Genomic DNA, 16,482 nt, shown 5'->3' with positions numbered 1-16,482 from the left:
GACCTCCTCCACCACCAGGCCCCTTCCTACCTCACTGACCTCCTCCACCACCAGGCCCCCTCCTACCTCACTGACCTCCTCCACCACCAGGCCCCTTCCTACCTCACTGACCTCCTCCACCACCAGGCCCCTTCCTACCTCACTGACCTCCTCCACCACCAGGCCCCCTCCTACCTCACTGACCTCCTCCACCACCAGGCCCCTTCCTACCTCACTGACCTCCTCCACCACCAGGCCCCTTCCTACCTCACTGACCTCCTCCACCACCAGGCCCCTTCCTACCTCACTGACCTCCTCCACCATCACACTCCTTCCCGTAACCTGCGCTCCTCACATGCCAACCTCCTGTCCCCACCTCACAGAACCAAGCACCGAACCTGGGGGGACAGAGCCTTTTCAGTAGCCGCCCCCACCCTCTGGAACTCACTCCCCTCCCATGTCCAAAACTGCTCTGACCCTTCAGCTTTCAAATCTCTTTTTAAAAACTCACCTTTTTAAGTTAGCTTTTCATTTGTGATTGTACTGTTGTTTTGTTTGATCTGTGTTATTTGTTTTTTTGCTTGTATTGATTTTAACAATTGTACAGTGTCTTTGAGTTTTTGAAAAGCGATATATAAATAAAATGTATTATTATTATTATTATTTTACCCAGAATATGGCTCTCAATGAACCAAGTGATCACTTGTAAAAGTACAAAGCATGTTGGAGGCAGACCATAGCAGCACCACCTCTCTTCCTCACAGGTTATATTCATGCATTTAAAGAAATAGTGATATACTAGTACATCAATAAACCCTGTGGGGTGCTGGTTTGATTGAAATGACTCCTCAGTCTAAGATAACAAGTGACCAGCAGAGAGGTTGGCAAGAGGTGGATCTATCCATTCGTCACAATTATCATCATGGCCATAGGTTTATTTCAACAACTATACAGGTATCTGGCAGGGTGGCGATAACAGGTGGTACTCGAGAGAGCTACAAATATGCATGGGAACTGCACATTGCCGTACACAGTGGGGGTCTTCATGCAGGAACACGATTAACCTTGTCCCCTAAAAAAAGACTATTCCATATACTAGTGCAATTTTTTGATTTTACAGTACTTGTCAATCCTCCTTTCATCCCTCTATTAACCAATATATGTAATAATAAAACAAAAAATCTGCTTTCTGACATGCTGATGTTATAACACAATTTTAGCTGCTGGTTGAAAAATGGTTGACATGTGGTCTTAGATGTTCAGACAGATTTCATAATGTTTTCAACCAGATTTGATTCTTACTGTGGACAGCTTCGCTCAAGAATCGGGTTTAAGTCCATTGTGAAGCCAGAAGCCAACATTGTTTTATTATTTTACCACACAAGGTAGGTTCTAACCCTGAGCATGCCTTAATTTTTGGCTGCCTATAACTAATCAATCAGACTATTGGACGTCAACCACATGTGGCACTCTTATGTGTCACCTTATGCTCTGAATGACACCCAAAGGGAGAGTGGCAAAGCCTTGTAATTTGATGACGTCTGGTGTCAACACACATTAGTGATACATATCCACCAACTGGATCAGTGTCCAAGTCCACTCCAAGGAGTGCAAGTTTAGAGGGAAAATATAAAGATCAATGACGAGATGCCAGAGTGACTTTAGATTAATAAAAATCCTCTACACCAACTGCACTCTGCCTTACAAAATATATTAATTATGTTTCCAAATAACAACACAGCTTGTGAGATTTAGAAGGCTCACATCTACAGAGTACACACAGGTGTTTTTCATGTGTCTGCATACATTATTTTAACCTAGTGACATTTTTTAACTATTACCAGTTTACTTAAAAGTGACACATCTCTAAATGTATCATGATGAAGTGATATACAGCTGGAACATTTATCACCATCACTGTTTTTCCAGACGATAAGGTTACTGTACATGATGACGTGATCCTATTGAAAGACTGATTTGGTTTGGTTGCACTAATAAAACGTTTTTGCATAAAACAAACGCCTCCCATAGATCCCACACAAGCTGTACTGTTTTGGACTCTGAGCCTCCCATTATGTGACAACTCATCATAGCTAACTGAGGTCTGCTCAACATAGACTAGCTTCACAGGTAAGAAGAGACTTATTCGCTAAGTGCTCATGTAATTATTCATCAAAATGTATTTTATTTGCTGGGGGTTATACTGCTGGTATTTTGTAACAGTGTTTTGGAATTACGTTCAGAACTTTTTTACTGATCACAGTAAAAAAGTTTCACATATAACTGTGTTTATTGATTTGAATGAAATGTCAGTGATGGCTTATGTGGATAATTTTACTTTAACCAGAGCTAATACACTTTATTTGTTGTTACTATCTGTATGATCTATCCTCTTTTTTCTCTTGATCATTCAACGTTTTTGCATGCTGCATCCACAGGAAGATACTTGAATAAGAACACTTTAATATTTTGGGAAATTGAAATAAGGTCAATGTTTGCAATTATTTGATGTACTTCTAAAACAGTTTGCCACAAGAGTAAGCCAGCAGAGATCATTTTCATAGTTCTTTCTTTTTTCTCACTTCACAAAAGCCTTTCCTTTAAGACATATATACATATATAAGAGCTGAGAAACACATGGGTCATCTGCTCTACAGTGTAGATTAATTTATGTATTTTCCATGTAATCTATCAGTTACAGCCCCAGGGGAATCATGATGGTTCCCTTCCTGCTGTTACTGCTGCTGTCTGGACTCATGGCTAATGAACGTATGTGTTTTTTCTTTTTCTTAGTCTATATTAGTACAACATGTATTTATGGAGCACCTTTAAAAACAGATCTTTACTAAATGCCTTGACAGACAAAGAAAAGCAGAAAATATGAGGATGATAGAATAAACACTTCACAGAGAGGTAAAACAGAGTAGTCTGAAAAATTCAAACTATGCAAGAACAAAATGAAACCCAAAGGTCAAGAAGAATAAATGCAGATAAACAGAATACAAGTGATGAAACAAGAGTATTCAACTGCAGCAGAGCGATAAATCATGAATAATAGAAAATAAATAGATAAAAACAAAATAGAAACATTGAAGTAGGCCTACATTTAAAATTTATAAGAAGACAACATCAGTTTGGATTTTCTGGACCAAAACAGAGAGAGCAAATTATGTTCCTTTTTTTAAAAAGCTATTTATCTGATACTAAGGTATTTCTGCTCTTAATGTTAAACTATATTATGCAATGCATAAAAACACAAATTTTAAGAGAGATAAAATGCCTTTAATACTTGGTTCAACCCTGATATCAATATCTTATTGAGGAGAATTCGTTCAAAGAGAGAAAATGTTTTGAATACAAGTAATGACTGAAATGTGACTTAAGTTAGACAAAAATGTTTTGAGTTTGTGTAGACTAAAACTGCAAAGAGGAAAGAAGACTCAAATGTGATGTGACTAGAAGTGTAAGGTTGGGCCTGCAGCTGAAATATTACTGTCATACACGCCCCAAGAAAAAATCAGAGGAAAAATTCTCTCAAGAGAAGAAATGGGAGTTATTAAAGTCAAATATATCGCACACTAATGATGTAAAACAGACATTCTAAATCATAATTTATGCATTAACTGAGTATTTTTTTCTTATCTGCCACTTTGATTTTGCAAATGCAGCTGTGTTGATTGGAGTCAGCCAGGGGACGGTCCTACAACTGGCTGTGCAGCTGGAAATATTTAGAGCTAGTAATTTGTGCTGCATAGAATGCACAGAAATAAAAAACAAATAGTAACCTTACAGTTTGAGTGTGATGATATCAAGTACCTCACTATCTGAACGATTAACCTTAACCAATCAAGTCAGCCAAAACATTGTTCTAAAACGGTTCAACCCCCTCAAAAAAGGCTTTTTCATGTCATTGTGGCTGAAGATTTGCACACTGTTAATTTCTCATCTATTTTTTTTTTTCAGTTTGTTTTCAGATATCAGATGGAATCATTTCCATGAGCTCAACAGAGTGCAATGTTACTGATAACAGAAAAGTTTACTCTCCTTGTATATTCAGTGGATACAACTGCATGCCCCAGTGCACTGTCCAAAGTCCCCAAAAAAGGATGTTCAATGGTTCCTTAACCTGCTTTGACATTGAGACCACATTTGACGACCGCATGGTGGAGCACACAACACAGGGTAGGTGCATTGTCTCAAAAGCAGACCACAGTTATATTTAACTTTGCAACACCGCAATCTGGCTCATTTACAGTAAATCAATCACACCTCTTATATGTCTGCAGGTTAAACCTGACTCCTCTCTCTCCTTCCAGGTATTACCTGCAAGTGTCACATTTGCCATCCAATCCCAGTCATGAAGCTGCTAAATGACCTGAGCCGTAACGATTCTCTGCAGACTGAAATAATGAAACTCTATCACATAATACATTCATGCGACAAGCTCTTTGCTATTAACGATTATCTCATGAGAAACTTCATTAAGTAAGTGTCGAAATGACTGTTTTCTGTTGAACAATTTCATGCACACAATACAGCTTCAAAAGTCGTTCAGCTGTGGTTGAATCAAACACTCCTTTGTGACAAACGTAGATATTTCTACACCATTTGATGTCATGACTTATGTTAATCAAGGGCAATCAAAGTTCTCAGAAAATACTTACAGATTGTACAGATGACGCCACTCCCAGTTGCTTTTCTAAGTTTGGGTTCACCATGACAGCCAAATCACACAGCCACTTGCTGTCACTGAGTTCCTTGACAGGTTATCCCTTCATCTCCAAGCTGTTCAGTTTATAAAACCAAGCGAGCATCTATACACAACTCAGCCATCGTACCTTATAATGGTAAACAACACGATTTCTGTACTGTACTGGCTCGAGGGGTCCTATCCTACATCTAGTATAAAACATTTGGCATGCAGCGCAAGTGTCATTGTTATTGTTCAGCAAACACATTGTCATTTTTACACCTGGCACCGACATTGTGTAAATAGCAAGATTATGTACTTGATTTTGCACCCATGTGAGTGTGTGCTATTGATATGAGATGTGGTCAGGCACAAAAGTGATGCGTTACTGCTTGGGGAAACCAGCTATGCTTTAAGCCTGGTAACTTAACTGAAACAAGTTTGTTGGATTGATTGAAACTTTATTGCAGCTGCAGCAGACACTGTTTGTATTTAACTTCAAGGCTCTGACTTCACTCCACGCAGGTTAATGTTATCTGCACAAGTTGAGGAGTGATGAGATAATATCTTAAACCCCATATAGCCAGAGCCTGCAGGTGCATGACTATTAGTAGGATCTCAAGTTGCCTTAACTAGCTCTCAGGTGTCACTCATAAAGTGTTAGCCATGATAAAAGCTGTTTGAATTATCTGAGTGATGAGGGAAAGAGCATAGTCGATTCCTTTATTATCTCCAAGATGCAATCCTTTAAGAAAGGAGTAAAGAGAAAATGACCCAATATTCCTTGCATTAACTATATTTTTAGTGACACACCTCTCAGCTGTGCATGACAACAACCAATAACAGTTACAATAACACAGGGATGACTTCAGACTATTCTGGGATGTAATATATTACTGTAAATTTGAATCTCAGAGATTGTAAAATAATATGATTTTTGCATTTAAAGCTGGGTTGGTAGTCAGATTTAGATACACTTTTTGTTATACTGGTTAAAATGACCTTTATGTCCTGATGGCAATCAATGCATAATGTGTTCTTAAAAAAGAGTGAAAACAAGCTGTTATCTACAGCCGGAGAAAACCTGGGAAACGGAGTCCAGAGGAAACGCTACATTCAAATTCATGCTAGTTTTCCTTGACTACCAACCCTAGCTTTAAACAAATCTGTGTGCATGACTTTCTCTTTAATCGACCCTGTTATCTCTCTGCAGAGTGGAAAAAAACATCATCCATAACATTATGGAGAACACCCAGCTTGAGGCTGGAGGCAACAAAACTTACAACATGGAAGATTTATCACTGAATGTGATCAATATCAATGAGGCTATACTCAACTTAATGGGAAAAAACTCCACGATCCAGGTCGAGGCTCCACAGGTACTTCAGCTGAGACCACATCATGCTGAAGAAGATGACACAGAGTATTCAGTGTCTGAAATACTTAATAGTGAATGATTTGTCTTAATTTGATTAACTGGCCTGGTTAAAGCTAATCTTTTTGTATGTCCTGTTAGCTGTGGACTGAGAATGAGTCTTTTATTCCTGATGTTTGGCTGCCTGTGGACGCGCTGCGTGATCTCCCACAGGAGACTAGGACCATTGGTTTGGTCAGCTACAAGTCGCCCATCCTTTTCCAAGTATATCTATAACTTCTGTCATGCTTCAATGGTTAAAGTTAAGTTCAGAGTGCACTGTGTTCTTTCATGCCTGATCTAAACAGTCTCCTCATCAGTTCCAACAGGAGCAAATCTCATCAATGATTCTCAGGATAGAGCTGCTGGGGGATCAGCAATTTCAAAATCTGCCAACATCAGTCATGATGATTTTCAGAACTTTTCTTGAACTAAAAAACCTGGATGTAAGTATGTTTGTGCAAGTATGCATTAGCACTATCAACATCAGTCTGTGATTGATTTGTAATCATGGGCATGTTAACATGAGGCCACCATGTCAAAACAGCACAGCAACAGATAGTCAAATACCTTATCACATTGCATCATGTACTTATACAGACACGCATCCACACTGCATCTGTCGTCTTAACACTTCTGTTATGCTGTGCAAACAACAACAACAACAACAATAGATTGCTACTAGTAGATGTCCAAGATGGTAGAGGAGGCTTATTTCTAACGTCTTACATTTGTGTTTTTATAAAGAAAGTGGCTCAGCCCCCAGTGCCAACAAAAGTTATGATGCAACATTCAAATCACAGATATGGAGACTGCAAGGGTTAATGTATGGTGAGCAGGTGGTTTTGGGAAATAGAAGCTTGACAGGGTGAGACAAGAGTCTTGTCCAGCCTGGGGGGACCTTCTTGAAAACAAGATGGTACATCTCAAGGGTGTCCTTATGAAATTAATTGAATTATGGCTTAAGTTTATTTTTTTGCGAGCGTTTATCTAAAGTTGCACTCACCTCCTCAGCTGCAGTTGCTAGGATTGCTGGACAGGATGTTTTTTTTTTATTTTTAAATCTATTTATAAAGGGACCATGTACTACATAGAACAGAAATGTTACCGTTTGAGGCATTGTACCAGAGTTAGCTTAAAGCTAGTTTACATCTGTTTGACTGAAAACTAACATTTTGGCCACATTGTTTACAATATGTACTAACAGGCACTAATAGTTTTACCTCACCATACGGTCTGTGGTGTCAACAAGCAGAAGCAGGAACTCTTTGCCGCAGATTGATTTGGCATGACGCTTGAAAACTCTGGCGTTGTTAATTTTCAACAGAATATCAGAAAACTGTCCTGATTTGTTTTGCATGTCCGATGAAGATATACTTCAGTTCCTGTTTACACACAAAGTGTTCCAGTTTGCTCAGTTTGTGTTAAATGCTGTTCAGCAGCGTAGGAGCACACTCTATGTCTGATTTAGTTGTTGTCACTGCCAAATGTCTGAAGTATAACTCTGTGCTTCTGAATTACTTTAGGTCATTGTTGGACATGTGCAGTATTGTAACTGCTCTTCTTTCTTCTATTTTTCTTTTTCTTCTGATGTTGTTGCTCCTATTTTGTTTTGTTTTGTAGTGTCTTGTAAGTCCATATGGGCTGGGCACCTTAAGGTGCACGACACGATGAATAATAAATAAACTAAACTAAACTAAACTAAACTAAACTAAACTAAACATGTTAGTGAAAGTTAATAACTGTTGTCAAGGGGTTTTGACCAATCAGAATCAAGCATCTTACACAGCCCGAAGATCAGTAAGAAAGTCGGGTAATGATCTAAGGTAATGTGTTATTGATGCAATACTCTACACTCTGATACACAGGAAAAAGAATCCAATCAAAAAACATTTTTGTACTGGACACTCCTGCTGCCGTGTAATTGTTGTAAAAGGACAAGGCCCACAAGTATCTCCTCATCTGAACTTCTTTAAGGAACCGCTCCTCGGCAATGTCTAAGCAAGAAACAGGTATAGAACAGAATCAGATAGTCAAAATCCAAAGGATGCATTGCATTGCTTAACCATGTTGCCAGTCAGACACTTGAACAGGAAACTATGTGGTCTAGCTGAATTGGTTGCTGATGCTCACTGGCGTTGCATCCTGTTTGGATGTATTTTGTGTATTATGGGGTCAGCCTCAAGTGGAAACTCAAGGTACTGCAAGTTCTTGCTCTTCTTCATTGGCTACATGTTCTAACAGTGGAGGTTGCTGCTTGGTTCATCTGTTTGTTTAATGTTTTTCCTATTTTTGTATTTTCACAGAATGACACGTGGTTAGAGTGTCGCTTTTTTGATGAACAAGGTAGGTGTGTATTCACTTTCAGTATGAAAATGATGTTGAATGTCATTTTAGTTGCCAAAAGTAATTTAATAAGTCACTGACAAACTGGGAATCAGTATGATTAAACTTGTAATAATAATTTGTAAGTTCCTTACTTTGTTCCTTCGATTTAAGTAAATCAGGATAATGATCTCAAATACAAGCTCAAAAAAGCTGAATTTTATTTTACTTGTTTATTATTTATTTGTACTTTAACAAAAATTGAATTTACCAAATGTGAAATCAAATTCCTGTAACAAATCTTTTTATTCAAAGAAACATCAGAAGATGCCTGTTTGAGTTCACCAAGTTTTAATATTTATGTTCCCAGATTGGGTCTGGAAAAATGATGGATGTGAGACTGACACTGAAACCTTCCACCCATTGGGCTTCGGGGGGAAGACAGGGCACATCCTGGACAGGTCGCCAACCAATTACAGTGAAACCTTTAATGACCAAATCACTTGCAGATGTAATCATACGACACCATTCGCCGTGTTGCTGGTAAATAGACACACTTGTTTATGACTCACAATTTCCTGATGAAGCCAGGCTGACTCATTTCATACAGATGATGTGAAAATACTTCTGTTAAAGGTTATATTAAATCTATTTCCTGTGCAAGAAATAACACTTGTTCTTAGGTATGAAATTAAATATAGTTACAACCAGTCCATCTTTGCTGCAGATAAGAGACCCGATTGCACAAATCCACTGGGAAATACTGTCATACATCAGTTACATTGGCTGTGGTCTGTCTGCCTTCTTCACTGCTTTGTCTCTCGTCATTTATGTCTTCAGTCGGTAAGTGCACATACATTCTATGGAGTCACACAAAATACAAATACATGCCCACAAATCTCTTTTTATGAAATATGAGGTCCTTAAAGCGCATTTTTTGCCCTCAATGTCACAGTAGTTTTATGATTGTTTTTGATTGTCTTTGCTCTTTCAGAGTAGCCTATATATAACAATATATATCATGTAATGTCATGATTGGAAGGAAAGACAGAACATAGAATAAAGACTGAAGACAGCAGAGAAAGGTTGACAGTATTTCATCCAGTGTCTCTCCAAGAAAATTGAGTGTAGTCCAATATTATAAATTGGCCTGTTCATGACATCCATGTGGGATATACTTCTTATGATTCCCTGATGCTACCTCATAGGATAGCATCCCTCTGAAAAATGGCTGACACTGAGCTCATGTTTTCAAGATTTCAAGATGTGCCTTTTCTATTGGTACAACACATTGAACAAAACCTCCACTTTCAATACACCCTCTGTATGTTTTTTTTTTTTTTAACATCTCATGTAAGTACGTGTACTGGTAGTATGGTTTTCTACTTTTTGACTGGCCCAAAATCCCTGGTGGTGCCCATGTCAGCAGCTCACATACAGTTGCAATCTGCATTGCTTACCAAGCAGAGTTTTTCACCAACTTTCTTCAACCGCACTTACACTTTGAACAGTGGTTTTGTAGAAGTGTCTTTAAATCAGCTAAATCAGGTTGCAGAGTTGACCCTGTCCATAGCAGGTGATAGCTAATCTTCTATGCCGGTTCCCTGGCTGATTTCTCAACAAAGGGGCCAACCTGGCCAGCATCCCCTGAGGCTAATACGCTTACTAGTGACGAGTACCTCATACAAACAGACTTAAAAATGTTTTTAAAAAAACAATCTCAAATGTACATATTGATATGATGATATGGGGTGAACTTTAAAGAAAAGGTCACTGTGGAGACAGGTGAATAAAGAAAGTTGGCTGCTGTGGAAACAGGTTGCTGTTTAAATAGTACACCAGCTGTGTACTTGTCTTATGTCATTTTGTTAAGTTCTTCTTCTGTTTCTCCCAGAAACCAGAAAACAGATTACTCCATCTCCATTCATGTCTCTCTGAGCGGGGCCTTGTTCCTGCTCAACACCACCTTCCTGCTGACGGAGTGGGGGGCCACAGTGAAACTGGACTGGGTGTGTGTGTTTGTGGCCGCTCTCATGCATTACTCCCTGCTCTGCTGTTTCACCTGGATGGCCATAGAGGCTCTTCACCTGTACCTCTTGCTGATAAAGGTGTTCAACACCGACTACAAGCACTACCTGGTCAAACTGTCTCTGGCTGGATGGGGTGAGTTTTGTTCTAGCAGTCAGAGTTTACATGCTGATGAGGTGTTTCACTGTCTGATGACTAAGAGTGGTTTAACTCAGAACAAAAACAGAAATCACCAGGAACATGGTCAGTTTTCAGACAGAGGAAGTTATTTCATGGGGAAAACCCATAAGCTCTTGTTCTGACTAAAGGCTACATTTTATAGTACTTATAAAGTATAGATATCTCCATCTTGTATGGGATGCTATCCCATAATTAAACAGTAAATCCTAATAGTTTGATAAGCACTGGGTAGAGAGGTTATCAGAAAATTCAAGGTGCGTGATATGTTTGATGTTAAAAAGACAGCAGGAAAGGTTTTTTTTTTTTCTGGTTTTGTCTGAGGAACTTGTACATGATAGAATCTAGACAGAAAAAAAGGTGCTTCTTTTTCCAAAGGGGGCGCCAAAATCAACACAAAATGAAAGTTACTCAGCATTTACTTTACCACGGATGAAACGGTCTTAGATCCATTTTGTAGTAATGGGCAAATGAAGCTTCGCGAATCACTAGTTGTATTTTTTGACTCCTCTAGATGGCGCTCTCTGTTCAACAAAGGGTTGAAAGCACAATGAATTGCCATTAATTGAGCCTTTATTTGTAAACCAAGAGTCAAAAAGTACAACTAGTGGTTGGCAAAGCTTCATTTGCCCATCACTACCATTTTTGTCACTCATTAAAGCCCAAAAGCTCAACCATACTACCTGCTAGAATATTTTATTTTAAATACTTATCACTGCTGTCACCTGGTTGGATCCTGATAACAAAAAAAAATCTTTGTTTTCACTTTACATGCAGAGTTTTACAGTAAGTAGTCCTTCATACAGGTTAATGGAAGCAGGAGGACCAAGTTGTTCCAAACAAACATATTCATTGTGTGTGTGTGTGTGTGTGTGTGTGTGTGTGTGTGTGTGTGTGTGTGTGTGTGTGTGTGTGTGTGTGTGTGTGTGTGTGTGTGTGTGTGTGTGTGTGATTCTCAGGGATCCCTGCTGTAATCGTGGCGGTGTCTGTGGGAATGAAGGACTTCAAACAGTTCTATGGAGTTACACACATGACCATGGCTGATACCAACCAAACCAACTCCATGTTAGTAAATACTGAATGTTTTTATGAAGACCCTCTGCTTTGAAAGTCTACCTTAATATCACCTGAGCCTTAAGTCGATTTAAGTGCTGCAGCACAAATTTTAGAAATTTTGTCAGGGCCCAAATCCCCAGTTCTGAGTCCTCTTCAAAAAAGCATGATGCCCATTCTGTGAATTAAAGCCCACTCAGAGCGAAATTAAAAACAGGGTACGCTGAAGACTGTGGCTTCCTGTGATTGATGACTCACTGTCATGTGGTGACCTGTTAATACAGAGACAGACAAAGGGATGGGTATTAACTAAAGACTGTATGAAAGGTGGTCAACAAGATAGCTACCCAGAAGTGAAGCCAAAACACGTAGAGCTTACTGACTGAGCTGAAGCCTGCCTTCTCCATGTTAACAGATAAGACATCGGTCAAACTATGAAAGTTAAGTACACATTGAATAAGGTTTAGTCAAACATGATCTGTGAAACAGGTGAGCAGAGTAGTGGAGCAAGGGCATGAGTAAAAGTAAAGAAAAACAACACCCGGTATTGCATTTTCCATAACTGTGAGAGTCTGCTTCAATTCCAAATCTGTTCTGTTGTAGAGTATGCCAACTTAATGGACCCTAGCCATTCCATCAGCAAGTTAGATTTGTAATTTGGTTGATGGAAGGGGTGAGTTCAAAGCTGGGCACCACCAACTGAATCCTGTAATTAGCAAACTCTGGCTCTGAATGTGAGATACTTCAAAGATCTTTTGCAGAGGGTATTTCTGTCTCAGGTTTTTGAAACAACAATTTTATACACAGTCAATCTCACTGCTAGGTCTACTTTTTATGACGAATAGAGAGGTGGACTCAGCTGCTAACTATGGAAAAGGAATCTCAGGATGTAAATGAACATAAGAGGCTGTAATGAAATGTTCCAATCATAATTGCATTGCATCTGGTTTTATTATTAAAAAACACAGAGGTCTGTTTTATTCTGTGTGCAGTATAGCCTACTCTATATGTACCCTGAATACCTGGAGTTTTACTTGCCCTGTTGGCTAATCATGTTTTGTCCCACAGCTGCTGGATCACAGACGACTCCTTCTTCTACTCCTTGAATCTGGTCTACTTCACCCTCATATTCATCTTTAACACCGGCATACTGGTGGCAGTGGGTTCCAGTATCTGCAAGATGAAACAAATGTTGAGGAGCAGGTCCAAGCTCGGTGCCAAGGCTGAGGTGCGAAAAAGCCTAAGAGACCCGCAGAGGTTCACTGAGTCCTGCAAGGGGGGTCTTACTGTGTTAAGTCTCACCTGCCTGATGGGGACCACCTGGGGTTTGGCCTTCTTGGGCTCAGGATACATCAACTACCCAATTCTCTACCTCTTCTGCATCCTCAACTCCACACAAGGTCTGCTACTAGTTTGAGTGATAGAGGTTTTTATTTTAACGATTTAGTCATACAAAATAACAATAAGTAAGGCAGAATGCAGTGAGCTGGTTTTTGAAAGCAGATTGGATACTTACTGAATAAATTCCCTGCACATTATCTGCTCATGACATGGCTAGTTGCTAAATAAATCCATACTTAATTATTATTTGGAAAGGTTTTATGAAAAAAAGGACTTATGGAAGTCCTTCTTGATCATGGCTTTCCCTACTCTCCCCTCAGTTTATCTCAATATGTCCTTTTGAGGAAAGGCAAAAAAACCCACCCTCATAAATAATAGTAATAAAGTTTGAGTTGAGTCCATTTAACTCTGTAACTTTTCTCAAACTTGGCTAATGTAAGACGAGAACACACCACAAGATAATCAGGCTGATTTTGAGCCAGATTCTTCCTTCTGTCAAAAGTCAGCAAAGGCCTGTTTTGTTATGGTTCTCAGATTAGCTTGCAAAGTTTTTCTATGGAGTGAGGTTTTTACCAGCTAACATGTTAAGTATACATGTTTAGAAACGTAGTTGTATGGAGAGAACCCTCAGGACAGTCGAGCCTCCACATTGTGGATTGTCATGTAGAACAAACTGAGAGATAATTGTGAAACAAGCTGACTGAAGAAGGAAGAACAACAACACAGCTATGACAACAGTATGTACAAAGCATAGAGCTATGGACGTCAGACATGTAGGACTAACTTGTTGACTTGAGGAAACAACACAAGTATTTAGATGTATTCTTGAAAACATATCAAGATCAAAGTGACTGGAGTTAAACAGAAATTACTACTGCAATGGACCAGGTAGCACACAACATTTAGCCCAACAACACCACTCATCTGCTGTCTGTTTACTCTAAAGCAGGGGTGTCAAACATGCGGCCCGCGGGCCAAAACCGGCTCGCCAGAGGTTCCAATCCGGCCCGCTGAACAACTTAGCAAAGTGAAAAAAGAGAAGACATTATCTGCAATTTTTCAATAAAAGTAACTACTATTTCAAATTTGTCCTCCGGGGGTCGCATACAATCATAGTGCTGATGGAGCGAACCTGAACAGCACTTTTTTTCCGGGATTTTTTTTCCTCAAAGTGAGAAATTAGATGACTTGCTGTGCATAATCCGGTTGAGATTCCTAAAGACTTTTTAAAGCACTATAAGATGATCCACTAACTATGAACACTAGCACAACAGCCCTGCATACAACACTGTCCAGCAAGCAATTGACCTCCTCCACCACCAGGCCCCTTCCGACCTCACTGACCTCCTCCACCACCAGGCCCCCTTCCTACCTCACTGACCTCCTCCACCACCAGGCCCCTTCCTACCTCACTGACCTCCTCCACCACCAGGCCCCCTCCTACCTCACTGACCTCCTCCATCACCAGGCCCCTTCCTACCTCACTGACCTCCTCCACCACCAGGCCCCTTCCTACCTCACTGACCTCCTCCATCACCAGGCCCCTTCCTACCTCACTGACCTCCTCCACCACCAGGCCCCCTTCCTACCTCACTGACCTCCTCCACCACCAGGCCCCTTCCTACCTCACTGACCTCCTCCACCACCAGGCCCCTTCCTACCTCACTGACCTCCTCCACCACCAGGCCCCCTTCCTACCTCACTGACCTCCTCCACCACCAGGCCCCCTTCCTACCTCACTGACCTCCTCCACCACCAGGCCCCCTTCCTACCTCACTGACCTCCTCCACCACCAGGCCCCCTTCCTACCTCACTGACCTCCTCCACCACCAGGCCCCTTCCTACCTCACTGACCTCCTCCACCACCAGGCCCCTTCCTACCTCACTGACCTCCTCCATCACCAGGCCCCTTCCTACCTCACTGACCTCCTCCACCACCAGGCCCCCTTCCTACCTCACTGACCTCCTCCACCACTAGGCCCCTTCCTACCTCACTGACCTCCTCCATCACCAGGCCCCTTCCTACCTCACTGACCTCCTCCACCATCACACTCCTTCCCGTAACTTGCGTTCCTCACACGCCCACCTCCTGTCTCAACCTCACAGAACCAAGCACCAAACCTGGGGGGAACCTTCTCAGTAGCTCTGTAGTAATAAAAAGTATTATTATTATATTTGGCCCCAGTATGAGAAATAAAACAGTTGTTTTTGTAGAAAGATAGTTCATTAAATATGAACATTTTCAGAATGTACTTTTTTTGCACTAAAACAAAGGGAAACATTTAGAGTTATTGTTATTTATAGGTTATTATGTTGTGATTTTACTGGTCCGGCCCACTGCAGATCAACTTCGGCTGTATGTGGCCCCTGAACTGAAATGAGTTTGACGCCCCTGCTCTAAAGTCACATTTGACTGTGAGAGATTTTGTAAGATTGGAAGTTAGTGGACTCTGGTTGTTGGTGAATTGAGAGGCCTTTAGCCTCCTAGCCAACAGCTACAGTGTTCCCGCCTGACAAGCAAGTCAGCTGTGCCTCTCATAATGGAAAAATCTTAATCTTAATATCTTTGAAATTACCCCCACCCCCCGTACAGTGTGTGCTGATCAAGAAATAAGTTATCCGGACTACACTCCTTTTCTGTACCAGGCTGTAAACATGTTTATTTCTGCTGTAAAGATCAGCTTCTTTGAATTGGTCTGTATGTGGTTTCTGGTACTTCTGGAGCCAGCCTCAAGTGGACACTTGATGAACTGCAGTTTTTAACACTTCAGCATTGGCTTAAATTCTCGCTGCCAGAGGTTGCAGCTTGGGTCTCACGTTTCAAAATTGGTTAAGATTTGAAAAAATATCCTAGTACAGGCCAGGTTTTAGCTGTTATTACTCACATTGAACTGGGTGGAAACTCAGCAAGGCCTCTGATCTGTGGATTGTGGAATAAATTGTCTCAAAATTTAGACTCCTGATTCTTGTGTTGAATTAACTGTCATCCCTTTATTTTCCTCTCTTTAAGGTTTCTTCATCTTCCTGTGGATCTGTCTGTCAGCCAAGAAGCAGAGGAAGAGGGAAATGGAGGAAAAATTGAGTTCAACACCTGTGAGGACTTTAGCAACCAAATCTGAATAGTCCCCTTTTGCTCTCTTTTGTCTGTGTGAAAAAGATGGCCACTCATTTGGAGCCCTTCATGTTTCCATTTGAGCATTTGATGTAAATATTGTTCTCTGTAACTTTAAAACTGTCCTCACTTAAAGCTGGGGTTGGTAATCAGATTTAGATCCACTTTTTGTTATACTGGTTAAAATGATCTTTATGTCCTAATGGTAATCAATACATAATGTGTTCTTAAAAAAGAGTGAAGAAAAGCTGCTATCTACAGCCGGAGTAAACCTGGGAAAACATCAACCAATCACAGTTTTTGGGTGCCAAAATTTTAAACTATGACAATGTTTTGGTGAGGACCGGTTCTGAATCAGTCACC

General features: G+C 40.4%; 1 protein-coding gene across 1 annotated transcript; it reads left to right on the top strand.

Moving 5' to 3' along the window:
- Window positions 1-2,070: 2,070 nt before the first annotated feature.
- LOC117810681 (adhesion G-protein coupled receptor G5) lies at window positions 2,071-16,317 on the top strand. Its single transcript, XM_034680604.1, has 14 exons — window positions 2,071-2,109; window positions 2,675-2,748; window positions 3,943-4,161; window positions 4,296-4,464; window positions 5,883-6,048; window positions 6,186-6,308; window positions 6,392-6,529; window positions 8,390-8,429; window positions 8,779-8,951; window positions 9,136-9,251; window positions 10,303-10,571; window positions 11,573-11,678; window positions 12,735-13,066; window positions 16,018-16,317. Exons 2-14 carry the CDS (start codon window positions 2,694-2,696, stop codon window positions 16,128-16,130), a joined length of 2,019 nt encoding a protein of 672 aa, XP_034536495.1. The 5' UTR covers window positions 2,071-2,109; window positions 2,675-2,693; the 3' UTR covers window positions 16,131-16,317.
- Window positions 16,318-16,482: the final 165 nt, after the last annotated feature.

The sequence above is a fragment of the Notolabrus celidotus genome, chromosome 3 (assembly GCF_009762535.1).
Source record: "Notolabrus celidotus isolate fNotCel1 chromosome 3, fNotCel1.pri, whole genome shotgun sequence".
Lineage (NCBI taxonomy): Eukaryota > Metazoa > Chordata > Actinopteri > Labriformes > Labridae > Notolabrus > Notolabrus celidotus.
This window is presented reverse-complemented; position numbering and strand designations above follow the sequence as displayed.

Excerpts from the sequence above, each read along its gene's own strand:
- LOC117810681 (XM_034680604.1), top strand. The coding sequence starts at position 2,694 with ATGATGGTTCCCTTCCTGCTGTTACTGCTGCTGTCTGGACTCATGGCT. Across the intron at positions 4,465-5,882 it reads CTCATGAGAAACTTCATTAA|AGTGGAAAAAAACATCATCC; the intron begins GTAAGTGTCGAA and ends ATCTCTCTGCAG. Across the intron at positions 8,952-9,135 it reads CACCATTCGCCGTGTTGCTG|ATAAGAGACCCGATTGCACA; the intron begins GTAAATAGACAC and ends TCTTTGCTGCAG.